At 38.9% G+C, this 27635-nt stretch overlaps 1 protein-coding gene across 6 annotated transcripts in view; it reads right to left on the minus strand.

The window, feature by feature from the left end:
• ZDHHC20 (zinc finger DHHC-type palmitoyltransferase 20) overlaps positions 1–27635 on the minus strand; it is a 50032-nt gene that overhangs the window by 7131 nt on the left and 15266 nt on the right. For 3 of the 6 annotated variants that reach the window (XM_042023943.1, XM_042023948.1, XM_042023947.1), the window contains exons 2-13: positions 24325–24351; positions 19349–19443; positions 15237–15357; positions 13810–13879; positions 12658–12690; positions 11737–11857; positions 6482–6517; positions 5281–5413; positions 3571–3697; positions 2240–2329; positions 1008–1123; positions 529–606 (exon numbers count right to left, since the gene is read on the minus strand). In XM_042023943.1, coding sequence (XP_041879877.1) covers positions 569–606; positions 1008–1123; positions 2240–2329; positions 3571–3697; positions 5281–5413; positions 6482–6517; positions 11737–11857; positions 12658–12690; positions 13810–13879; positions 15237–15357; positions 19349–19443; positions 24325–24351 — 1007 coding nt within the window. In that variant the 3' untranslated portion in view covers positions 529–568. The remainder of the gene's footprint in view (positions 1–528; positions 607–1007; positions 1124–2239; positions 2330–3570; positions 3698–5280; positions 5414–6481; positions 6518–11736; positions 11858–12657; positions 12691–13809; positions 13880–15236; positions 15358–19348; positions 19444–24324; positions 24352–27635) is intronic. The other 3 variants (XM_042023944.1, XM_042023945.1, XM_042023946.1) reach the window with 3 other exon arrangements.

Consider the following 27635-nt stretch of genomic DNA (forward strand, 5'->3'; position numbering starts at 1 on the left):
AAGTGCATGCAGAGCACTTTAATGCAAAAACATTCCAGAAGATCACTGTCAATTCCAAATGTGACAGAGCTGCCTATATGCAGACACCTGTATTTACTTACCTTCCTTCCTCGTGCACATGCAGCTTCCTAAAGAGCAGAACATGGCCCACCAATGTATGACCAAGACATTTAAGGAGCTCTTCCTTAAGAACAGCTCTTCCTCAAGACAGCGTTTCATCTTGGAATTGCATTTAGCATCAGATTCTTTTCCCTAGTCAGGTAACAAATCCAGCACTACCCACTTCAACCTGAATTACAGGATTAATCTGACCCATCCCAGACCTAGCCAGCCCATGTTTCCTGCACTACAACATTACTCCCATTCTTGTCTTCTCAACAGTCATTCTGAATTTTGTTTAGACTTTTCTATTACTCATCCAACATCAGAGGACTCCTCCGCATTCCATGACTAGTTGATTTTTGACTTTGAGATGTCTATTTTTATTCATACATGTACAGAAATAGCAATCAATTATGTTAGTCTTACCTGTTTCTCACTGAGATGGTTGGTTAGTAATTAGCTGAGATCAGCTTTCCAATGAAACTATAATATGCTTTTTTGCACCTAGAACGTGAGAGAATCTCAATTATGTGTTTTTGCAGATTTGCATAACAAATAGCAAAGACTTCAAACAAGAAAGCACATTTACTGTGTTGTGCCTATTTTACAAAAATATTTTCTTCCCCCTAATCAAGCATAAAAGATCCCAAATCTCAGAACTGAAGTGCAAAAGTGACAGTTATCTATCCATCTACCACCCACTACCTTAACATAGTAACTAATTTTGGAGCAGAGCACGGGATGCAAGTTAGCCTTAAGTTTTAAACATGCAGACTTGATTCCATGGAACACATTTTCTTCTACATTACTCCAGCCAATTCCGAAGGACTTTCTAGGCCTCAAAAAAAAAAAAAAAAAAAAAAAAAAAGGAAAAAGGAAAACCCCACTATAAACAAAACCATTACCTGATTTCACATTTTCCTCTTCAGGGCCAGTTTCCACCCACTGACAATCACCAGCTAGCAACCGATTTTGTGATTCACTGAGTGGTCGAGTAGGAAAGGACTGATTGGCTACAGAGCTGAAAAGTAAGCAAAGTCAGCAGGAATTCTGTAATACCGGTAGCTGCTTCAGACAATTCTAAAATAGTGAAATTACTTAAAAGCAAAACTAACAACAAAAAACCCTACAGTGCCAACTGGAAATGGCCGCCTGCCCTCAACCCTAATTCCTCTATAAGCTTGTTCCAGTCCTCAGTCTAAAATAAGCCCTTACCTGACACAGGGCACTCAGTTCTAATGGTAAAAACCCACAGATTGATACACGAGAAATGGCACCCTGACAATAACACTGCCACACAGCTAGAAAGAAAACCTACGCAGCACCATCTGGAAGAGCAACCAAATGCCATCTTATCCCATGCAAATGCCAGGGCCTTCTTCTGAACAATCTTCTGAACATAAAAGGATACTTTGCTGTTTGCATAAGGGTCCTGTTCTTGTGTAAATTCCACAGGTTATGTTGTACTGGAAGCAACTTCTTCTCTGTATTGCCTTTGAACCCTCTAATGTCTGGTAACTCAGGTGACTGCTGTTGGCAACAACCTTCAGCTACAAATTCACCAAACTATGCAGAAGACTTCTAAAGTGGCAAATGTAAACACCCCCAGAAACTGCACACAGAGACTCTTGTCTCTTTGAAAATACACGGAAGATACAAAACATGCAAATTTGGGAGTGATAAAAAGTAATGAGCTAAAAACCCCAGCATCAGAGATCTATTTCTCTTGCAAACTGTCTCAGCATTACCTGTTTAAGCTGCTCAAGGAGATGAAATACAAATAATACCTTGCCTTACACAAAAAAAACCCAAACAAACAGACAAACCACTTCATTTTTTTTTCTATGGATGATTATTCAGTTTTTCCTAGGACTTTTTTGATTGCTGTTAAGAGCCAGTAAACTCTCTTACTTTCTATATTACTGTTTCCTTAGAGCCATATCCTCTGTTACCACAAAACCACGACACAGTCCTAAGTTTTTAATGTTAATCCATTCTGTCCTTCACTGAAGACTTACAAACTTACTTTGAAGATCATAAGAAGCATAAAGAATTCAAAAACTAACTCTGAAACAATTTTTTTCTCTAGATGAAGTACTAAACAGTACAAAATCAGTATCTTAAGTGCTGTAGTTACCTTTTGGCAGGTTCATTTTGGCTTGAGACTGCAAGTTGCTCTGGATCCATAATCACCAAACGAGTTGGGAAAGTACATCCATCACCCAAACTAAATGAGAAACAAAGACTCAAATCACTGTTGGTAGTTGACTTAAATGAACTGAACAAGGACCCATGCAAAAGGCAAAGGCTACAGGCTTGAATCAATTACCTGAGTACAGTGTTGAACTCCAGACTTTAGCAAGGCAGTTCTACCACTAAATCAGATGATCAGTTAATTAAATCTTGGAGCTCAATTAATTCCCACCCTATCACTCAGTATGGATTGCTGTGCACAGCACAAGTCTGTGTATTTCAGAAACACAGACATATTTCTGTAGACTGTAGCCCTAATCTTCCCCCAAATCAGCGTGCACACATAGTGAAGACTCTCTGGTGTTTACGACCCCAGAAGCTGTATCATAAATAACATTCTGGTTGCCATGCTTTCCCCTTCACTCATAATTCTGAAGTTAGCTAAGCCTTCTCTTAAAGTTTATCAGGATGAAATGTGGTAGCAAAACAGATTGATCCATCTACAGTGGGGCTTCTGTCTTTAATCACATGGTAGTTGAGCAAACAGCTGAGTCACCTTAAGCTTTTGGTATTACCTCTGCTGTTTGATACCAGACCTCAGCTTCACAAACAGGTTCAGCAACAGTTTTTACCTGATACACAGCACCTCAAAAGCAGTGTTGAAACAGAGTTCCTACTTTGTTCTGCTGAATTCTGGTAGTGGTGGGAGAGGGCAGCATGTCAGTCTTGCTTCATCAAGCTTGTCTGCAACTCCTTAATGCTATCTCAGCTGACATTTTAAATCCAGCATTTTTCATATCAGATTTTTTCCCCTCTGTTGCTTATTTACATGCACATTCTTAGATGGCTTTCAATTCCTAAAGCGTCATCTACAGCAAAAGAAAGCTGTCAAGTTTTTTCAGGGGCAAGAGGGGGTGCTTTTAAACTGAGGTTGTTTTGATGCAGCTGTTTGATCTCCTCTGAGTTGCTGATTTCAGCTCTATCATCAAACACTAAGACTACCACCAAAAGGTGTACAATTTTTGCAATACGCTTCTCAAAGCTTTCCAAACTTCTGCATTTAAAAGATTCTTGTTAACAAGCTTCCTGTCTTTGAATGAAAACCCTGTGCAGTTTGATAGCTTTCTCTTGCACATTTTCCCTGCACCAATATTTATTGTACCAGATATACAAGTTGGCTTTTCAGCTGTGCTTTATTTTTTAGTAGAAAGGGAAGCAAGGCGGAAGTCCTGGAATCAATTTATTCCCTAATTCATTACTGTTCAGACTAAATACCTGGTAAAGATAGGGAGTAGCCAATACTTCTTTTCATCTCCAAAAACTTCCCTTAGATTTTTGCTACATCCAAGAGAAAAACCATTTTTATCAGGACCATTTCGAAATGTGGGTGCACGAAATGTTTCTGTAAAACAAAAATATGCAATTCCTTAAACCAGTAAAGAGTTGGGGAACATGAAGAAACAAACTCAAACTTCTCTGCTGTGGAACCAGTGATGGGCAAGGTGAGGCGATCTTGATGTATATTGGGGGAGGGGGGGGAAGAAAAAATAATCTCAAGTAATCAGAGAGAAAAAAAATCACAGGGTTAGTGAAAAATAAGAAAATCAGGTAGGCAGAACAGTCACCTTGTCAACTTTCCCTCTTTACATTTAACAGAGTCTGAGACAAAGCTAAGTACCATCAGCATGCCAAAGATAACCACATACATCCCTTATTCCTTGGTGACTTGCTCTCTCTTCAGCCTTCTTTGTGCAGAAGACTTTCCCTTTTAGAGGTAATTTACCATAAGCACTGCTGGACCTAAGCCCATACAGAAGAGGTTTTTCCACATCTGCCAAGTTAGGAAGCTGAATTAAGAGCATCCCGTGCTATCAGAGGAAGATGAAATCTATTACATTAGAAACAGACACAACATGAACTATAGCAAACCACTACCATTTTTCTACTCAGTCCATTTACACCCTTGGCCAAGAACTGAGAAGAGTCATTGCTCTCCCTCCACACCAGTAGCTTGTCTTTTTACATCATGATCCAAAAAGCAGATCAAGTACCATGTTGCCAATTATGACCACTGATTTTTGGGTAAGGAATATGTTAAAGTTTTCTTCAAAGCTAAAAAGAAACTGTGAATATTCCTTATTGTAGATATGTCAAAAGAAAAAGAGTTCAAACAACTCTCCTGTCAACCAATCAAAAAAATTCTAGCAAAAAATTTCTACCTGAAAATTATTTTACTTTTAAGCAAACCACTTATTTTTGAGGTTAGAAATTTAAATTCCATTGAAAGATATAAGATTTTGACTTACTCAGTTGTGGAAATACTCATCAGTCCCTGTCCCCCCACACATCACAAAAAACACCCTGAAGTGGTTCCTAGCAAGAACTTCAAATATTTTAATTAACGCTTGGTTATGCTGATCAATGCCATTTAAGACATCTAGACATAAAAATTATGGGAATCTCTTATTATGTAGGAAATGTGCATCAGTGTTTTCATTTTTATTGCACTTTTACAAGCCACTTCCTAATAATAAGGTCCATTTTCTTTCACAGGATTTAGGAATACTGTTTTGTATGTAGTTCAAAATGTAGTGCATGTTCATATACAGTAGAGCCTCTGACTTGGTAGGGGCTACCCAGCTACTCAAAGTATTAGAACAACAGATTGGCAAGTAGCAATTGGGTTACATACTTCACACTATATAAGAACCCAACAAACATGCATGGTGCCTCAGAGGTCTCAAAAATACAAACAAAAGAAATGAACAGTCATCATGAATCTGAATGCTTGGCTCTAGCAGAGGATCCCCCACAGGCTTCATTTTCCCATATGTTTCACCTTTAATTATCTACACCAAATATGCTTTTTATTGCACAGTATTTAAAATTCAATTTATATGTGATGGCATACCATGTAGGCCTCACATTCTCACTGAATTGTCATTTTTCTGGACAAGGAAAAGTTCCATAATCCAATTAACTGACCTATAGTTGATCTGTTTTTGCCAACTAGCCAGCAGTGGTAGCTGAAGAGTGACAGTATGCTGATGAAGAACATGGCTGCCACAAAGAAAAGGAATAGTACGTGGAACTTTGCATGGGTATCTGGCAATTCATTCTGGGGAGAAAGAGAGAAAGAGATTAATATGTTAACACTTCCTAGCAACTAAGGCAGTATTGTTGCTGAACATTTCCTGCCACACCCAGTCTGCTATAGGTCTTTCACCTCAGTTTTCATGAAAGAAGAAAAGCACCAGCCCAGCTTTCCTTTCATGTAATGTTAAACTGGTATACATCAGCATTTAAATCTCATGGGTACCCCTTCCCCCAGGTTTAGTATTGTGAGTGCATGCGTTCATCTGTGGTTTTCAAATGCACTGTAGGAGGCAAGGCAAAACATCCTCTATACCAGAAAATGTTAACTGCGCAGCCACAGCCAAAGAGACACGGGGAAAATACGTCCAAAGTCACTTCCTCTGAAAGGGAAAAAAGTGCAATTCCTGGCACACGGAGTAATGCTGAACCTAATTCTGAACTGGTATAACGAACGTAAAAGGGAAATGGTTGTCATGAACAAGTCCTAAACAGGACATCTTCGATTTTTGATGACCTCAAATGTTTAAGCAACCACAAGCATGTACCTAGCAAACCACATTTGCCACGTCTGACCAGGCAGAAGTGATTCACCAGAAATCTATGTGAGAAACAATTTCAGTATAACCACCATAAAGACACCAACTCCCACCCATATCAGATTGTCCATTCCACCCCGGACTATTTTCAGACTTCCACTTCCAAAAGGCCAATGGGATTTGTAAGAATACTATTCCAGTCTAATATCCTCAAAATCACAGCACTTTTAAGCAACTGACCTTTAACAACATTATGAAAGCAGAGAGGCTATTTTTACTCAGCTATTTACTTAGCATTACTGCCATTGCTTTTTCCATTAGTGCATTCAGTACACCCATTTATCTACAGCTGACTTTCTTTTTTAAGCTAAAACACATTTCAATTAAGATCAAGTGCACATAGGTATATCCATTTCCCTGTACATGGCCTGTATTCACAGGAAACAGATTACAAGTCTCCTTCCTTCTGTGATGATGTAAATACCCGCCATGAATGCCTGGACTAGAAAAATTGTAGTAGGAACAATATTTAAATAATGACAGCAATATTTTACCTTTGGACAATTCTCTGCAGCTTTCCTGTGGCAAAGCTTCGCGCAAAGAAAGACAATTTATTAAACACTAGTATTATGTTAACACAAAGTGTTTGAAAACAGCACAGGCTTTGTTAAGAACAAAATGGTTGGTGTGCAAATGTGCTCTTGGATGTGCTGATTTCCAAAGCACATCAGCAGCTTTAGCCCCTGTTCTCCAAGAAAATGGAGAAGTATGCAAGAGCCCACTTCTAACTTCCAAGGCATGAAATTTTCTACTGAAGCATAGAAGTATTGGAATTCAGATTGTGACTGGATCACTTTCAAGTGGTGGCTCAGCTTGGACAGCATGACTATACCAATTTCCTTCTTTGCTAGTTGTTTCCATCACAGGTAAGATTTATGTGAATATTCTGTATGATGAAACCGTTCACAAAGGTCTGAAAGAGCTCAGAATACTCCTGAGGTATAAAGTAATGGTTTATTAATTAAAAAATCTTTCTGACTTCAGAACATATCCATTACCATTAGATGTAGTTTTAGCCAAAGTCATAAAAAATAAATTGCCATTCTTTGCACAATTTTCTTCGTTTAAAAAAGACCAGATAACACATCAGTACAGTTTTTCTTCTTCCTAATTTCCTTCAATACAGAGCAGTTTGTAGGACGTATCTTTAGTACAACTCCTGAAATTGAACCAGTGCTTGAGAAAACAAAGGAAGAAACAAGAAAGCTGTGTTCAGATTAGCTTTTAAATTCCAAACTTTATACCTAAAGAGTGGTAATTAATCTTGGCTAAGAGGTTAGCACTTAACTAATCCATTGTAGGCAAGATGTATGGCTTTTAAAAATTACATTAATCTGTGCAGAAAGCTTAGGGAGAGCCCAAGCATCTACATTAGTCAGGCAGATACACACAGCATTTTGAAAATGGTGCTGGCTACCATAACATAATTCTACAATAAGCAAATGACAAGCAGAGTCCAGCTCTCTAAACTGCCATTTAAGTTCAGTTTCCTTTTTACTGCCCATCTTATTACTTATTTACTGACAATTTATGCAACAGTCCCTATTCCACCTGCAGTAGTGATATGTTGTGTTTTACGATCCCCTGAAATCCAGCCTAGCAAAATACTCCACTTGCTGCTTATTCCTAAGCTTCATGTTGAAGCCATAAGTCTTTCTACCTCAGAGCACATTGCAGTGTTCCCCAGTTGCCCAAGTGATTTTTGTAACTTGAATTCCTATGACTCTTTTGAAATTACATATTTAAACAAAATAATTCTCTACAAGGAATTCTCAGGACAGTTTATTTTGATACTGAGAAAGCAGCAGCAGCTTAGTCTTTGTGTTTTCTGTGGTTCAGAAAATCTAGGTTTATTTCACTTGCATCTTCCCATACCAGCAGCTCTATAACCTGGAGGATTTTTTGAATTATGCATGATTAATCTGCATGATCCCCAGGGTGCATTTACCTCTTCTGACTACCCAGTTTCAGCCACTGGTTGTAACTTCTTGAATGACAGTTGTGGAACTGAAGCATCTTTCAAAAAAGGCCAGTTCTTTACTGGAGAGAAGCATGCAGTCTTTGAGTGTGTATAACAGGCTTATTCACAGTGGTCTAGCAGCAGTCCACATGCCCCCCGCATGTGAAAAGAGAATGAAACTTCACACATTGGTTATTTAAGATCATTATGCTTAGCAGCAGCACAGAAGCAGAGATCTGCAGCTGAGAGAGCTGTAGAGTTTACAAAAGGAAGCAATTTGCACAACACAATCTGAACTACTTAGCACACAATAGGCTGAAGCCAGTCACTATTCAAGAGTCCCCAACAAACTCCTTCACATTCATTTGACTGTGTATCAGGTCATAAAACCCCTCAAACAAAAAAGTGCTGTCTGAGCTTGATTTGTTCCTCATTTTTTAGTAGATAGGTCTAGCCTAATCTTGGAAAAAACCTCAGATCTGGTCTATGTCCTTAGTGTATAGGCAAGAGGAATGAGTTCTAACTAATGATGTGGAATCACTCCGTTTTTTTACTCCCACTTTTGTTAATACAACCAAAGTTTTGCAGAAGCACATGCCATCCACCCAGGGCATGTATCACATCCTTTATTTAGCTATACTCAGGACAGAAAATTAACTTGGAGGACAGTGAAAGACACCAAAAATGACTGGAAAACATAACGGTTTCAAGAAAGAGGCAGTGCAGCAAGAGTAAGAGTAGACACAAATATAAGCTGGGAAGCACCACCGTGCACTGTGTAAACAAGGCACCAAGCACTGGGTGTCCAGCCAGTGAGGTGTTTGTGTCAAATACATTTGGTTAAACTGACATTTTATCTGCTCATCTTTAACAACCTCTGAGGTAGAAATAAAAATGTCATGAGTATAGAAAAAGCAGTTATGAGTACAAATAAAGCAGTCACGTTCCCTTGATCTACAGAACAGATTTTAGCATCAGGGTGCAAGCCTGTGGTAAACATTTCCAGCCAGTGCACTTGTTCCACTATGGTATGCACAGAATCAAGACCTTTCTTCAGCACTTCTGCATAGAGCATGAAAGGTGCTATGTGAAAGTCTTGCACGTGTAAGTGAGAAACACAAAGGCTTTCTTCAACAGAAGGATTCGGTAGGTGTGCGTGTCTGACAATGTTTCCAAGTATCTGCGTAGGAGCATCACATCTCTATGCAAGTATTATCAACAGTGCAAAACAATGGATTGCTACATTTGTGTAGTTAGCATATACACCTCCACAACCTCATTACAAGTTCTTCCCCCAAGCTACATTCCCCAAGAAGCAGTTCACACTTCTGTTCAACACTGGATATATCCAGCAGTTTGTTGCACAGTCTCTGAAAAACATCTGTGAGGAAGCAAAAAAACCGCACTAACTTCTGAAAGTATACTGTAACATTTCCTATAGTCAAACTTTGAGGGGAAAAAACAACATTGATTTGCTCAGTTTGTTAGAGCATGGTGCTAATAACATCAAGCTTGTGGGTTTTTAATCTCCATATGGGACGGTTACTGAAGAGTTGGACTCGATGCTCCTTGTGGGTCCCTTCCAACTCAAAATATTCTATGGTTCCGTGCATCCAGAGAGCCTCCAACAGATAATGTCCGAACAGCAATCTGTCTGATACTGCAGCAGACAAAGCTGAGCACTAGAAATATACTGAAGCAGTCTACAGACAGCACATGTCAGCAGCATTCTGCTTTGGTTTGCATACAGATGTAGAGAGAACCTTCCAGTCAACACCACTTGCCTAAAAGCTTACATACAAGTGATATACAAAATTTTGCAAGCCTACATGATTATGGAGCTGCCACCTCCTTCTGGAAATGTACTTTAATAAATCGGTTATAAGATCAGAGGAGTCTTAGCTTTGTGGAGTGGGTGACTTAATGAGTAAAGTGAGTCAGAGACCTGCTCTACTGATAAGATCAGGGCATCGCCAGATTCTGTCTTGGCAGCATCTGGAACTGAAAGCAAGAAGTGCAAGTACACAACTACATTGTCTATTGTTACATTTCAGAAGTAGCCCATTCTTGCAGGAAGCATTTTTAAAAACTAAATTAAAAAAAAAAAAAAGAAATCCCTCTTAAGTTAACTTCCTCTGCTCAAGAGTCCACTTCATTATTGTGTCCGGTGAGCTTTGGAAGAGTCCTGCTGCAAACGCTGGTATTAAATGTTTGTTCATTGTAGTCAGTTGTCCTGTGGCCTTTTTTGTTGCACTAGCAATTATAAAATAAGGTAACAAAGCAAGGGGTTTTTTTTTTGGGTTTTTTTTTTTTCTCGAGCACTGACTAGTAAATGTGCAAGAGCACATCTACAGTTTCCTTAGAAATTGTGTACAAAGCACTGGAAAGCAGCCAGGCAGATGTTTGGAAATGGCACATTCACGGACTGAAAATTTAACTATTTATAGCCAAGCAAGACTGAACAGCAGAATCAGACCATTTAATTTGAAATATCTTTTAAGACCCAGCTATGACTGATAAACACATTTATGGCTTTCATCTCACAGTACTGACAGCTCAATTCCCACATAGTTCCTTGCTCTCCAGTGACAGGCTGCTACACAAAACTGACAAATTAAGAGAAACAGTACTTTGGCAGATCAGACCCACAGGTTTAGATGAGCATAAACAAATTTTTTTGCACCATTTGCAACTACCATTTGCAACTTACCTAATGCCAATTGTCTCAAAGTACAGCTACTTTGAATACATGAGGAGCAAGCTTCTCTTACCCTGACATGGCAGCAACCTTTTGCTCCAATAAAGATTATTTTTACTGCTGCAGATAATGACTGCTTTTCCCAGTTAATCTGACAGCAGCCAGCATCTAAGAAACACATGGTGTTATTTACTCAAGGATGTGCTTGAGACCCTTCCACTTGCGGTAATTTTTCGCATGCTCGTTAATGGAAATGGATTAAGGGAATTCTGCCACTAACACTTCAGCCTAGAGACAGGAAGGCACAGTACAAGTTTTTGTAGATGAAAAGGAACAACTACAGAAGACACTCAGTTCAGCCTGGAATGTGAAAGGAACAAAACTGATAGGAGCAATATAACACTGACATACAAGGATGGTTGCCTTCACATAAATGTTATTAAACCTACTAAGTTGCACGTATGTGTATTATCCCTTTGACAACTGATAATAGTTGCAAGGAAGATGTATAGCATCCACACTGTATATATCTTAGCATTCTACCCATACCAGATCAATAAAAGCCACTAATATCAAGTTCAGACATGCCTACATAGGGACTCCAAAACAGCTCAGTCAGGTCCCAGCAAATTAATCTGCCTTATCTGGCAGCAGATTATCCACAGACAAGTCTAGGAAGATACAAAATTGTTATTTATATTTTACATTTGTCAGTATTTTTATATATACATATATATACTCATACATATATGTAATTGTTTGATATGGCCAGTTCTTTCTTTATCTACATATCTGTACCCCATAGTCTCATAAAAATCTGAGCTGTGCCACTCAATTTTGATGGAGCAGAGAAATTGCACAGTGTCCTCATCAAAACTCCTTCCCCTAGTTACTCATCCTGGGCAGTGTAATACATTTAATTCATCAAAATTCATAAGGTTCTCCTGCTTCAGTCACTTTGATTGATGTCATTAACGATAGTGAACCACAGAACAGAGTAAACTGTGAGTGACAACATGCTGATGCAGCCTTCAATAACACATGCAGGATTAAACAAATGAACAACAACCAAAAAAAGCCTTAGAACTTACTGTCCAAAACTTTATGAAGTACTGCAAGACTGTAGCAGCAACAAACAAACAGTACAGTAAGGAATACATTAAAAACAGGAGGAAGAATTTGTAGTTAGAAAATCCCACACAATTATTCACCCTAGAAGGAGGGGAAAGAAAAAGAGGTTACTAAGGTTTACAAAAAATAAAACAAACAAAAACCTCACAATACATTCAGCTTTTGCAGAGCAAAATGTGTATGATGTCAGTGGTATGTCCAAAATATTCTGGCAATAGTGTTTCAGAAGCATTTTAAGCCACTATTTGGAAGGAAATTTCTTCCCTCAGGCCGAATGATATGGGCCTCTCAAATGAATTTTGCCCCCCATGATTCTGTAGGACAGGACATGAGCTGGCAAAGCATTATGATACAGACAGTCTGCATAGGAAGCATCTCCCACTACAAACTAACTGCAGTCACCACAGAAAGTTATATGAACCTTGCCATCAATTTCAGTGGATGCTGCTTTGGTTACAAAACCACCTCTAAGTCAACTACTGGTAGCAGTGTTTTTCACAGTGATAGCAGGTAATATTTTTACTGACTACCAGTGAATACGAAGTGCAGAAGAGTGGGTCATACATATCATCTAGAATCGAGAAATGATTCTCCCAGTGCAGTGGGTATCTCCTCTCCTGCTAACACCACCAGCGTAACCAAAAGAAAGAAATGCCTTTTCTCACAGTCTCATTAATGCCAAGATTTCTCTATACATGGAGAAACTGTACAATTTGGACTCCTGGGCTTACAACTCTATGCCACAACAAACATTAGGAACAAGATTTATTCTCACATATTAAAGGACTTCTGTGAAAATCAAGGTTTACTTCAGAAGGGCATTTTTGAAGCAGCATTTAATTCATCATTCTTATACTGATTTTATTTTAAAATAAACTTACCATGGACAGTGGTGGTCCATTTTTAATACACATCTGAAAGAGAGAATTTCCAGCAAGTTAAGACAAAAAATACATTTTCTTTCTAAGACGCAACTTTAGCTTCTACAGTTTTGGGTGTTGTATTTTATTTATTGATTTGTTTCAAGTATTTTGCCCTACTTGTATCTTTTTCAAGCCCTTCTCAATCATACCCACATTCTCTATATTAGAGCAGCCATTCTGTCACCCTAAAGGACCAATTGAGATTCAGAAGAGTTATGAGGAGAGTTTCTTAAATTAGCATGGGGAGCATTACTGAGCAACACCATGTATCAGTTCATTAAGCCACACTAATTTTATGCGTGCCCAGAGAAAACAAATCCAAAGGATCTTTCAGGGTTGTGTGGATAAGGTATGTTCGCCTGGCATTCACTTCAACTAAGTCTACCTAAGGGCTATTTTTGCTACCATTTTGTTTGCTGCTTGCCTTTTTTTTTTTTAAGCTAATAGAGGAAAAAAGCAGCACAAAGGGTAATTTGAATAGTCCACATGCCATTTTAATCCAGTTTTAATGTAAAGACAGATACTAGACACTTCAGACACAGAGATGTTCATTGTATTTGCTAACAAATTTGACTTTAGCCAAAAGATGTTTATTAGGTTCTTCAGTTAACGAGATTTCCTCAAGCTCAGCCTACTGAAGTCTCATGCAGAGCCTCAGCCTCCAGTGCCTGCGCAGACTTCCCTGATGATTCACAAAGAAAACAGGGAATAGCAGTGATGACTTTGAAATGTTAAAGGCATGTGATTCTCCTGTCAATTTTTGAGATAAACATTTTTGGCATTATTAGTAGAACACATCTGTTTAGTACTACAGGAACAAGATACATGAAACAGTTCAATAATAAGCCTTTGCTGGTGCTGGTATCTCAGACCTACCTTTCTTTACTTTCAATCTATGATTTTTTACTTTGTAATTAACTTATTTTTTAATATAAGATTTGTTTTACAAAGCTACAAGCAGGTTTCCTAAAAAGTTCTACCACTTCAGACAATAGGGCTGCACCATAATATTGTACCACTGGAAGGAACTGACCCACTGAAGACATGAACACACTAAAGTGACGATTTCAGGAAAGAGAAAAATCTGTAATTCCAGATTCAGACACTTACATGTCACATGCAGAACAGTGGTGGCAGCGGTCAGGTTTGATCAGCTGGCATCGATCACAGTATCTGATTGCTGTATTCAAGTGCAAGGGTCAGGTCAGTAGAACTCATCTGATTTTATGAAAGCTTTCCCCCTTAACATGAACTGGATCTTAAAAGAGCTTCCTGCCCTCCCCTGCTACACCTGTTCTCACAGATTGACACACACCTAATCCCATACGACATGTAGTTTTGATTTTTTAAAGAAATGTAACATACAAAAGTATTCAAAAGAATCTATTACTACTCTACTGAGTCCATTTTCATTTACTCTTTGACTCCCAGTTTTTCCCATCCTTCATCCTCTGGCACTGATCCCCCTTTCACCTCTGCAGAGGGTACTAAGGCATCCCATTGTGAAACTACATTCTTTCAGCAAGTCAACCTTCTGCACTGGCTTTCTCTATCCACTTCACCAAACAGTGATCTATCAGACTGTTCAGTATATCAGTTCTTCCTCGTCTTTCCTGGATATTTTTAAACAGACTTTCAGGCTTTCCTCAATGGAAATAAGACACCAGCACAGGCAGCTTGAAAGCAGAAGGAAAGCCAACATCTACAGCTAAACAGAATTGATAAGAGCTGGCAACAGCTTCCCAGACCACTCCAGGAACTTATGACTGGGATTCTCTTAAAGGGAAGCTTGTATTCAAAAGAGCCAGGTGTCCTTAGACTTTATTTGGAAAAGTCACAGTAAACTTCAGCAATGGTCATTCTGCGTAGTTTATGTTTCTGGAAACTCTACAGGGTTGCTAGTTTCAAGAAAGAGAAAAAGATAGATACACATATAAAAGCTATGAATTTTTAAAGAATATACATATGCATAAGACAGCACTTTCACAGATCATTCATATATAAATTGGAATAAAATGGCTACATATATTAAAAGCAAATGCAGAAATAGTCCATAACTAGATTTGTACTGAATTGCAGATGGGAATGAAATAACGCTTATTTGTTTTTCAATTGCAAAAGTATGTTAAGATCTTAAGTACATTTCTCCTCATGCTGAACCAAAACAGGTCAGAAGGAAAAATTTAAATGGGGATAAAGATGATTACAAAATTGAGCAACACGTTTGAATTTCCCTATTTCAAGCTATCTTACCTATATTTCTTTGTTGTGTTTATTTTTAATAGCCACAGCTAGAGATAGCTGCTGTCATCTCTCTGCTTTCTAGAAGATAATTTTTTCTTTTAAATTTCAAGTAGTGGCTTTATGTTGAGATCACCAGAAAAAGGACTGCTGTTTCTCTCAGGAATTAAACACCAGGCCCAACAAATAACAAAACATATGGCATTTGCAATATGTGCTTAATATACTGTTCATTCAATAGCAACAAATGAATAAACCAGCAACTTCAGGAGCATGGAATTATCTTTATATCTCACCTCTTGATGCTGTTGTTGTATAGATAGGCAAGTCTTTAGCTGCTCTTCTCAAAATCTCCTGCTGGGATTCTGGTCTCTCTTCTTTTTCATATTGTTCTTTATCAGCTTTTGACAAGCAGAACTAGGAGGGAAGGAGAAAATGGATAGAAGGGAAGAGATTAATTATTACTTTGTTTTTCAAGGAAAAGACCCTTTGGGTGCCCCCACCCAATGACCCAACAGCACCATGTAAACAAAGAAAAAGAATGCTACAGGAGATCCTTGAAACTCCATGTTTCTGGATGTATTTTTGAGAAAATAATCTTTAACTCCATTCCATTATCTATAGCATCTTCTCTTCAACACAAGGGAAGGCAGAGACTCAGGGTGAGCTTTAAGGTGCAAACCTTCCTTTAATTCTCAATAAGCATAAATTAAGTAATCTGTGAACAAGAGGAAGGTGCAACAGTCCTTCGCTGCTACAAGGCACTGTAGTTCTCTTATCCCACTTCCTCTCTAACACAGAGAGGAATACAAACCACATCGTGGGGGAAAAAAGGCAGGTGGGGGTGTGGTGGGCTTCACAGTTCCAGCACGGAAGCTGAAAGAGTTTAACTGGAATTTTAACTTAGGAATAGTGAACACTAGTCTCAAAATTCATAAGTTGTATTGAAAGAAACTCCAGCAAAGCTTGTACAGTTTGAGAGTGCGTTACAATTCTGAGTAAAGCCTGACGAGCATTCCTGTTGAAGCCTCACTGAAATATAAGCCTTTACCAGAAAAACCTGGAGAGCTTTTACTCATTTGTGAAACACTTAGCTTGGTATCCACTGAAATAGTATTTACCAGTAAGGCCCACAAAACACAGCATGCTGACAAGGCCCTGTGCAGCAGGGGCTGAAATTGCTATTTTCTTTGGTATTTTTCTGTTCTGAAGCACTTCTAAACTCCGAGCTTCCTGCATGGACTACAAGAGCCCTCTTTATGAGCACATACACAAAGCATTCATGGTAAAGAGTGGAAAATGCTATGTGTGCAGCTGGAACAAAAACGGGCTTAGTGTGATTTATTATGACCGTATTTTCCTACCAAAAACATGTGCATGATTAGTTCACATGGATTTTCCCCTCATCTTGTACTTTTTCCTCTTCTGGATTACAGTCAGTTGGTAAGCAACAACGAAGACTCCACTTACAGAAAGGAGGAAGCAGTAAGACATTGCTGCAATTTCCCTGTGCTATTTCCTAACCCAGAATGCAAGCAAGATGCCTCATAGCTCACAGAATCTAGTTAAGCCTCCTGTCACATATAGTATCATCCCAGTAATTGAGCCTACCTACCCTTCAAGGGTGAAACATGAAACATGTTTAAATAATACCCTTTTAAATAACCAGACACTAGAATTAATCTATGCGAAGGATGAAATTAAAGTTTAACATTTCAGCCATCACCAAGAGTTTGACCTCATTATTTACATTTAATCACTCAGATATTTATTCAAGTATGAAAACTGGAGACGCTCACATCAAAAGTTTAAGACAGATGTGAAACATCATTCCAGCAAACAGTGGTGCAAAACACCTTAATCCCTACTACCCTTGTGAGTCTGCTGGGTGACCCAGGTCTCTGTGACCTGCAATCAAGCAGCGGTTGCAAGAAACACGAGTACTCCCTCTAGATGACATTTCAAGGCAAACCAATGAGTGAATAGAAAAGGAACCAAATAACAATATTTAAAACCTTTTAAATTTGTCCACATAACATCATAGTATTACTCCAAAAATCCTGGATAGGATTTTGGTTTTCTGAAAAGCTACATTTCTGTTCTAATTTCAGAACTTAACAGGGCCATGAGACCACAGTCTCTTAGGAAAATAGCAGGATATGTTAAAAGACATCAAAAGTTGTCTGTTACCACATAGCAAACAGAATTCCCAATGAGGTTCCAGCAGTTCTTATTGAAAACAGAAAGAATCCCTTTGTTTCCTTCCTCTTTCTGGATCTTGTATAATGCTGATTGTTCTTTCTTAGGACAAATGTACAGGGATTACACTAAGACAACAGCAGCTGCAGAATCTTTTTTTTAGTTCAATAGTAAGATCACAGGATGCTATTTGTTTTGCAAGAATGGCCAATTTGAATGACTAAAAATATATACGTTTACACTCTCACACAATGGAAAGATTCTGAAGTCATGTTTGTTTTTAAGTATAACCAGCATAAATTACTCACTGGTACATGAACAGAAGGGATTTTCCCAGAGACAGAAAAAGTGGTGCAGGGTTTTTAATTTGGTTGGCTTTTTGCTTTTCAAAATTTTTTTGAGTGTTTTTTTGCTGTTATGGTGGAATAGTCTTTTTTCCCTTCTTTTTTTCTGTTTAAAGCTAGCTGTAGAAGAAAATTTTATTACATCTGATCTATCTCCACAGTTAATATACAAAAAATTCATTACGTGCCATATGCCCAAGCCATCCCTTTCACTTGCTGAATACAAAAAGCCTGCTACATAATCACTCTAACTACAGGAAAACTACTGTCAGAATAAGTTTGCTATTAATGAAGAATTCAAGCAGACAGTAAAAGTTACTAGGCATTAGCATTAAGAGCAGCTCTAGTTCATACAGCTTTATAAAACTTAGAATAACACCATTTCAACCATATTTTAATTACTTAATCTGCTTAACTTTACAATTTTCCTGCAAAACCATCCCAGAGAAAGCAAAAACAAATTACCCTGAAGACAAGCCCCTTTGAATTTTTAGGTTTAGCAATTCATAGAATCATAGAATCATTTTGGTTGGAAAACACATCTGAGGTCATGAAGCCCAGCCATTAACCCAGCACTGCCAAGTCTACCACTAAACCACATCCCCGAATTCCACATCTATACATGTTTTAAAACCTCCAGGGATGGGGATACAGCCACTTCTCTGGGCAGCCTGTTCCAGTGCTTGACAACAAGCCCTTCAGTGAAGAAATTTTTCCTAGAATTCATTCCAGACCTCCCCTGGTGCAACTTGAGGCCATTTCCTCTCATCCTGCCACTTGTTACCTGGGAGAAGAGGCCAACCCCCACCTGGCTACAGCCTCCTTTCAGGCAGCTGTAGAGAGTGACAAGGTCCCCCCTGAGCCTCCTTTTCTCCAGGCTAAACACCCCCAGCTCCCTCAGCTGCTCCTCACAGGACTTACTCTCCAGACCCTTCAACAGCTTCATTTAGACTTTTTGCTTAGCTAAACAGCAGAATAGTGTTTAGCTTTTTACACTTTATATTCTATAGCTTTAACATACAGATCTCTAAACCATAATTGAGCACTACAGTGCAGTGTTTGCTTTTTCTTTGAAGCATGGGAATAACTCTTCTCAAGAATGTTTAAGGTTGACATTAGCACTGAATGTCAGTCTTGCCAAAAACAGAATAAAAATTCAACCCCCACAGAGCAACCTATGCCTCAAACAGTTTAGGCAGTCTCAAAGCCTTGTAAAAACAAGGAAGAGAAGGGCAGTATTTTAAATTCAGTGCCAGTATTTAATCCCTACATACACACACATTACAGAAAATAGAAAACAAGATATTCCATCTCAGGCTTATTGGAATTAATATGGTTCTTTTTCAAAACACAACTTCTTACAGTCATCATGCATTCTTTTGCCATTATATAAAGCTTCTTTATGTAGTCACGTCTCAATGTTCCTAAACCTTAACCCTTGCTTAATAAGTGGGTTCAGTCCTAAAGGTCGTAAGTATACATTGCATTGCTATCCTTTCTTACCCAAACAAAGGTCCAAACTGCCTAAAAAGGAAATATAAAAATGTCGTCACCGCATTTCGTTTACCAGTTTTAAAAATTTCAGGCTTCAAGCAAGCTACTTCATAGCATAGCACTGTACAAGACTGCCAAACTTGTGATGATTTAAACACACATTTCATATAAGGAAATGTCATTACACAAAGCATATGGTATTTTAAGAGTAACTTGATCATTTTCATTCATGATGCACTGTCATGCTGTTCTATTTTAGATAATGAGAAGGGCAAGGTGAATCACACAGTACTGCAAACAAATTTCATCACTGAAAACTGTTCAGCTATTTATAAAAAAGGCATTGACACTTCTTCTAACGTTGTATTTACCTCATTAGAGGGGGTTGCAGGAGATGTGAAAATTGTCTTCCCATAGGACCATACAAACATGACAAATGACAGATGAAAAACCACAAGGTAGACAACTGCAATAAAATACAAATAAGAATTCGGTGAATATAGCTGAAAAGAACAAGAAACAAACCTCCTGATCTTTGAGGAGGGCTAAATAACTACACTTAGCACTCTAGGACTGTTCACTTAAAAAAAATTCAACACCCACCCTCACTCCCCAAATGTGATAGCTGTTCTACCTCAAGGAAATATTATTTTTATCATAGATTCACAAAATGACCTTGAATGCTTCCAGGGATGGAGCACCCACAACTTCTCTGAGCAACCTTTGCTTCTGCCTCGCCATTCACACAATAAAGAATTCCTTCCTAATACCTAATTTAAATGTGCCCTCTTTCAGTTTGAAGTGATTCCCCCCTTGTCCTATCACTCCGTGCCCCTGTAACACATCTCTCCCCAGCACTCCTGTAGTCCCCTTCAGGTACTGGAAGGTGCTATTAGGTCTCCCTGGAACCTTCTGTTCTCCAGGATGACAAGCCCCAGCTCCCTCAGCCTGTCTTCAGCTGGAGAGGTGCTTCATTCCTCTGATTATCTTTGTAGCCTCCTCTGGACTCACTCCAACAGATCCATGCCTTTTCTGTGCTGGGACCCCAGAGCCGGATGCAGCACTGCAGGTGGGGTCTCACCAGAGCAGAGCAGAGGGGCAGAATCCCCTCCCAGGCCCTGCTGCCCACGCTGCTTTGGATGCAGCCCAGGACACCTCTGGCCTTCTGGGCTGCGAGCACATGCTGCTGAGCCACTGGGGCTTCTCATCAACCCCTATGTCTTTCTCCCCCAGGGCTGCTTCTCAATTCATTCTCTGCCCAGCCTGTACTTGTGTTTGGGATTGTCCTGACTCACGCAGGACCTTGCACTTGGCCTTGCTGAACTTTCCAAAACAGATTTTGAAGGAAAAAACAAATCGACAAAACCCACCCCCCAAAAACCAACCAAACAAAATAAACCACAAAAAAAAAGCCCCCACAAAACAAAACCACCCCCACCAAACAACCAACCAACCAAAACAAAAAAACCTCAAACCCCCAAACCCCAGAACTGAACACAGCCTCACATCCTCACTTCTGGCATGTAAGTGACTAACCTTTTTGAATAAAGATGACACTGTAATTCTGTTCTAGATTATCACACAGTACTTGATTACTTACTGACCTACATAATTCAACGTAATTTCTACTTCTAATAGAAACAGCACAGTACTGTGCCATTACAGAAGGCACTGGACATCAATGACAGTAAAAATCCCCAAACAGGGGTTTGGAGAGTACTGCACTCCAGTCATGCCAGCTGTGAGTTAAAGATTTTTATTATCTTCTTTCAAATCACCTGAGAAATACAAACTGGAAAAGTCCTATTATAGTCACAGTGGCAACAAAATGTAGCTGGCTTTAGCAGGGAGCTCAATTGATTTACTAATGAGTCTGTGTTATATGGCTGTGTTAAAGACCAGAAATCCAGACCTTATGACCCAGGAAGCTCCTTCCACTCTTGTTTCCTCTAATGGTTTCTTTTATCACTTGTCAAGAGGAAACAGATCAGCTGTGCCAGAACTGCAAGTCTTAGAAAAGTCATATTAAATATTTATATTATCTTCACTTGCAGTAAGTAGGAAACTTGACCTACTTTTCTGTACAGATAGAGTCCTCTAAGAAGCTGCATGATGTACTTCATGGAGGGCAAAAAAGGTTCAAAACTTTGGGAACTTCCAACAGCTCAGAAAATGCTTGTGCACAGTCACAGAAGACACGGCTTTAATTTATCATCTTTCACGATTTTCACTGTTTATTGCAATGAAAACAAAAAACTGCATTTGAGCTTTCTTCAGATAATTATGCTTTTTACTTTTGCCTCTGATTCCTCCAACCTTAGAGGCAGATTTGGCAGATTTTCAGCTGTGGAGCTGACTGAAAATGCAACAAACAAAACCTTTTTCTAAAGTAATCTTAAAACTGTCTCCTAATAGGAAAGAACTTGTGTATTACTGTAGTAGGCACTACATAATTAGGAATTGTCTTTCATTAAAAACATACTGTACATTCAAACACGTGGTTAAGCAATTAAAGCATGAGAAAATGGTTTGGAAGAGAGGAGAGAAGGATGTGAAACTGGAGTGGAATCAGTGGCACACACCAGAACTTAGGTGGAAAAGAGGGTGAGAGAAATTGAATAGAAGGAAAGAGGAAATGAGATACAGGGGAGGGCAAGGCACAGCAAAACTCACACAGTAAACAGTTCTATTCTGTCCACAAAAATCACCCCAGAATTAAGATTCTTTTGAAGGATTATTTTTAGTGCACACACAATGCATCAAACAGCAGAACCTCAAAGCTTTGTCACAGGCTGTAAATGCCCCTAAAAAACACAGAATAACAGGGACCACGGCTGGCTGTGTGAAGGGTACAGATCTGTGCCAGTGCTACCAGTATTTATTAGATAGAGGCAGCTATTAAAGTGCTCTTGTACTCTTCATGTAACTGAGATCTTGCAATCTGTCACCATCATTAAAAACCAAGGGTCAGTACTCAGTTGCCAGTGACGGGCACCATCCAGGGAAAGAACCTGCAACTGGCAGTCCATACTGACTTCACTCTGAATAAATTCTTGCTTCTTTTCCTACTCCCATGTTGCCACTCCTACTGTGATTACACATAACTGTCCTGTCAGTGCTCCCCAGGAAATGAGAGGGAGGGAAGATACCATTTTTGACAGCTTTACTTTAGCACTCCACCTACCCACCACTTTGGGTATCAGTAGCTCCTCTACAGACTACTCCCTGAAGCATCTTGCATCTGTTTCCAGTACAAATGTAAACCAGATTCATTCCTAGTCAGTTCATTTTCTTGTAATTACAAGCTAGATAAAAAATACAACAAAAATCTCAAACCCCAGTATCTGCCAGTTTAGCCAGACTCAGTCACAAGGGAAGTCTTGGCTAAACTAAGGCAATCCAGGATTCTCAGTGCCATGCTGCGACCAAGTGAAGTCAATTCTTTTTAAAGGCACTGATGCATACTATACCGTAATTTATGGCTTCAGGAAGACAGTGTCTTAAGACATGCTTTCAGAATTCTTCTAAAATATGCTAAGCCCTCCTAAGATTTGCCCTTAACATTCTTTTCTGAATAATTTTTAATACTACTTCCAAGGCAGAGTCAGATTACAGGGAGGCAATAATACATAACAGTAGTATATTATACTGTTAACAGAGATTCAGAGTTGACTTTATTCCCCTATCCTAACGGATATAAAACTGGACAAGAATATAAAATTACAAAGAAAAAATGAACCTTAATGGGGTGAAGAAATTGCCACTAGTTCAATCAAAAGTTGCTGTTATATTCAAATCATTTTGCTGCGTACTTATTACACCAAAATATGGAGCAAAATACACTTGCTAAGATGCATGTTATTGATTTGCATAGCAATGTTCCTGGTACTTTGGTCTTTTGACTCTTCTGATCTTGATTCCTGGCTATCACAAGCTGGCTTTTAAGAATTTTAGAAAACTTATGCCAGCTTTCTTTTCAAACAAAAAAAGACTTCACATCTCATTTTAAAATCAACCTTCATGGTTGATAAATTTACGCATACAGGATGCCTATGACATGGTTCAGAATGGGAGGTGCAAGCAGCATGCAGGAGACGGCTATTAAGAGCCTAACAGGTTCCAGTGATACGGTCACTCTCATTAATTAATCTCACATTTTCCTTCTCTGGTAGATTTAGAAGAACCTGTTTCAGTCAGATAGGCACTGCATTTGAAATAGAGCTCTGACTATGTGACAAAAACATTGCCAGGTTTCCTTAACTGAGACATGGATCTTGCCTTTCCAGAAGAAATTAGAACGTAAAACTTATTCATCTACAAGTCAACGGCAAGCACAGCAGCAACTTGCAGAATTTTGTGAAGTCTATGTAAAGCCCAGCTGTGAAATGGGATGAAAAAATCCAATGTAACACAAGCTCACACCTTGAATGGCTTACAGTTTATTTTGAAGATTTTCCTACTCTTTCAGCTCTCCATTAGAAGTTGAAAAACAACAACTTCCATCAAGAGTCCTTCTTTTTACAGTGTTCTGGTAGATATTCACTGGGAAGAAAACTGCTAGATTAGCTTCCAGTTCTGTGCTCTTTTGCAAAATATTTAAGAGATGAGAACCTCTTACCAGTCTGAAACAGCCGTCTGTAGACGGTTAAAGTACAAATCTGTGCTTAATCTACCACTTGTGCTCCCCCATAAGCTGAAATGATCTCCCAAATAAATAACCCAGCAATAATATGATAGAATTTTTTTTTCTTAGTTTGTATCTCTATCCTGTGTATGACCACCTGCTGTGGCATATACTTGCTAAAGCCAATATGAATATTAAAATTTCTCAAAACAAGGCCTCAAACACTTGACCTGGAAATTTAAAATTATAATGTGCGGCCACTTTTGAAATGGTTGTGTTTTGCACAATTCTAACTACTCCTTAAGAATGGGATTCTGAGGAATTTGGTAAGCTGTTTGGAAAATATTAAGCACTATAACAAGAATTAATCCTCTTTCAGAAGTCTTTCAGGCCACAGGCCTAAACAGAAAACAGAATTCTGGATCTGCAACAGTTCCTTCTCTCTTCTCCTTTTTCTGCTTTTAGCAGGTACCCATTTAAAAATAATTGCAAACTTAAATCATAGTGGCATTACTTGCATTAGTCACAGGTCTTGTCATCATCCCAAGTTTGTGGTATTAGAAACAAAACAGGCTCAACTGTACAATATTTACCTTGTTTCTTAGCACTAATCCACTCACTACACAGAGCTCACACATAAAGGAGTACATTTAAACTCTATGTCCCTTAGGATTTGCATGCAAAGCACCTATTCACATATTCATAAAAAAATTTAAAAATTACCTTTTTCTGCAGTTGAAGAAATAGTAACTGGAAGAGAAAAAAAAATTGTTAAGTAAATTCATACAGAATTAAATGTTTGGCTAAAAGTGAGATCTATGAGGCAGTTGACTTGTTCCAAAGCATACTTCAGGTGTTAGCAGGGCCTCCCCACCCAAGACCGGGGTAAAACAGGAGTCAGTGTTCCTCCTGCCAGCCCTCGCCCATACTTGGTGAGTTACTGGAAGAGCTGAAGGGATGCAGTTCCCTGCGCTAATGAAGTGAGCACACTCCACAGACAATAATTAGACAGATATTATGCTTATTCCCCTTCCTATATGCACCTAACTAATTTTTCATAGTCAACAGCACTGGAAAGCAGAAAAGCAAATTAAAGCTCCTACAGAAATCCCTGTGAAACTGTTACATGTAACCTACTTCCTTCTCTTAATTTCTTCCCCCCACTTCTCTCTTCCTGTTGCATACTATTTTTTGCTTTTTTTCCCCGTGACCTGAATTCTTCAGGCATAGTTAAAATCTCTCCACCTCCTTATCTCCTATAGCCTCATCTCCTTTTATGCCAACAGCAAATTCCATTGTTCAAATCTACCTTGTATACTGCCTGGCTAGTACATCTTCCTGCCCTCAGGCTTCTCCAAAACCTTCACACTTAGTTTATCAGTTCAGGTATGATGCTGAACAGAGAGCTGCTGTACTCGCTGGTTGCTGTGTTCATATCACTTCCCTTGCTGGACCTCTTCCTCGGACACTGAATTACTGAACCTCAATGAGGAAAGGATCCTTCCTGACTCCATCTTACACAGTAAATTTAAGCTTCTGGTCACCAGCATGAGCAAAATCTTAATAGAGCACACCGTGCCTCCTGCAGTTTACCTCACTACACATTGCTTCTTCTCTCCCAGCTCTGACATTTCTACTGTCATTAACCTGTGTAACAGTTCAGAAGAGGTTTTTCCAGATGCACACTAGAGTCTTAAATCTGCAGGGCTTGAGTGTGCATTGCAGACTTCCTTCTGAAGGGCTGCTTTGTTACAGAGGTGGCATTTGTCACTTATCTGTAGATACCTACAGGGAAAGGGTCTGCAACTATATTACACAACCATGCCTCTTTTTATGGGCAACAAGAGGCATAATGAGACGATATCTCAATGTATGGATGACCCCTTTTTGTTCAGACATGCTTTAGGGTTTTTTCCTTCTTTCTTGCCACCCTCCCTTTCCATCAAATATCCACCCTCTGTCTGTACACAGAAGCCTCTGTGAAGTTAATGGAAAAGGTTCTGGTTCCTTCCACCTAAAGAAGGAAGAAATTACCATTTGGAATAGAACAATGTTGGCTTCAAATTCAAGGAGGTCAATCCTAAAGAACAGCTTCATTTCACATTAGCTACGCATACTTGCACAGCCTGCTCCCGCGTTTCTGTCCGAAACTCCACTGCATGCTTCAGAAGTCAAATTATTTTTAAAGCAAATCCTGTGAGCATTTTTGCATAAAATTTTACTAGTGTGTTATTTCTCCAGTTAGAATGTTTTCAACAATGCAAGGAGAAGATAAAAATTATTTAAAAAGTGAAAAGGAAAATAAGCTTGCAGAGTATGGCTGTTTGCTCAACTTAAAAAAATATTAAAAGTACTTTAGATTTAGCTTTGTTTTTGGCTTCTCATATCTTAGGAAAACACCTTTGCACACATTCATAAACATGTATTTCCTTGGACAAGAAATATAAAAAAGTTCTTAATTATCCTCTCTTGGGGGTGGGAGAACATTGCTACCCGTAAAACTTCAGGAAATAATTTTGTAAGTAATTCTGGTTAAAGCACTCCTTAATTTGTAGCCTCCTTTCTGCTCTCAGCACAAAACAAAACTGTGAGCCAAATCTGATGTTTGAAGACTCAAAATAATGAACAGGTTGTACAAGCAAAAACAAGACAAAAAGAAAAAGATAGTATTTTATCACATGTGAAACTTCACCCAAAAAATCCTTAAATAACCTTCAAAAAATTAATTAAAGCTTCACAGCACCAGGAAGATAATTCCTCTTTCATACATAGGTCCTTTAGGTTAGAATGCAGTTATTGGACTGCGTAGAACAATTTTTGTTCGAGAAACTCCTGTAGTTTGAGGTAAAAGCCAACATGGAAATACTTGTGACTTTCATCCTGTCTTAACATCCTCAAATGAAATAAAAAATGCCCTGTTGTCTTCTGTCTCAGAGGCTCATGCAAGTTAAATGTTTCTGTTTCTGTCCTTTTCACTGTTCTAATGCCCATTGCCAAGTAGATTAAATGAACAGCAACCCTACTAGACCAAATTCACTCAGCAGATGGCACATGAACAGTTTTACAGGATCTTTATACTACAAAGCAAAGCCTTCCTTCACATAAGTTAACAGTCAATCGTTATGTAAAAAAGACTTTTAAGTATTTGCTAGGCCAGCCATCTAACAGGAAGCTTTGTACCATCAAGAAATCAATTCTAGCTTTTGAACTCTACTTCAGGGGGAAAAAAACTTGCAGAACATGACATTGCCATTGTGGGCCCCATCCCTGGCTTGTAGTTACAAGTTTGCTCCCTATCACTTTTCTCCTCTACTGCTTCTGATGTTTAGATATTGCTGCCAGCTTCTGCTAAATTAGTACCATTTTCACTTCAAACATTTTTAAAACATTGTTTCTTGTTTGGGGCATGTGATGGGGGAAAAATCCCAAGGCAGCACTGCCTTTTTGCATATTGATTTTTTTTTTAAACAAAATAAACACTGCTTATGATTTATATGTTAACCTCAGGATGCAACAGCACTATACACTAGATAGATGCATCAGCAAAAGTTAGTGCCTTAAGCACTGCAATTGACACAAACTGTCCATAATTCAGAAACATAAGTGGTGTAAAACAGCTGCTCTTTTGAGGATTGTAAAATATATTGCCACATCAGTCTATTGCTCAACTACAAAAGGAAAATATCCTTTGGATTGGTTTCTTAGTATTACGTTTCCGGTTTTGTGAGAAGAACTTAAGAAGTTCTAGAAAGATAGTGGTAGGGAAGGGTAAAACATGACTAAACAGTGAAAGCTGCAGTTTACTTCAATGCAAAGAGCTCAGAAGCAGGCACGTGCATGCTCGGGCACACGGAATTTTCACTCTGGCCTCAGAATTTAAAAGGATTCAACCTCTCAGTGCTATAGCACCAAGGGAGTCAAACAAAGTGAACAAGCCCTGTCTGTCTGACTGCAGTGCCTCGGCTACCTCAGGGTTTCCAAAATCAGTCTAAGGAAGGAGTGCAGCAAACCTGCTTGTAAAGAGAGGTAGGCAG

The sequence above is a fragment of the Corvus kubaryi genome, unplaced genomic scaffold, assembly GCF_017639235.1.
Source record: "Corvus kubaryi isolate FWS band 111438036 unplaced genomic scaffold, C.kubaryi_AGA036_p1.0 37256, whole genome shotgun sequence".
Classification (NCBI taxonomy): domain Eukaryota; kingdom Metazoa; phylum Chordata; class Aves; order Passeriformes; family Corvidae; genus Corvus; species Corvus kubaryi.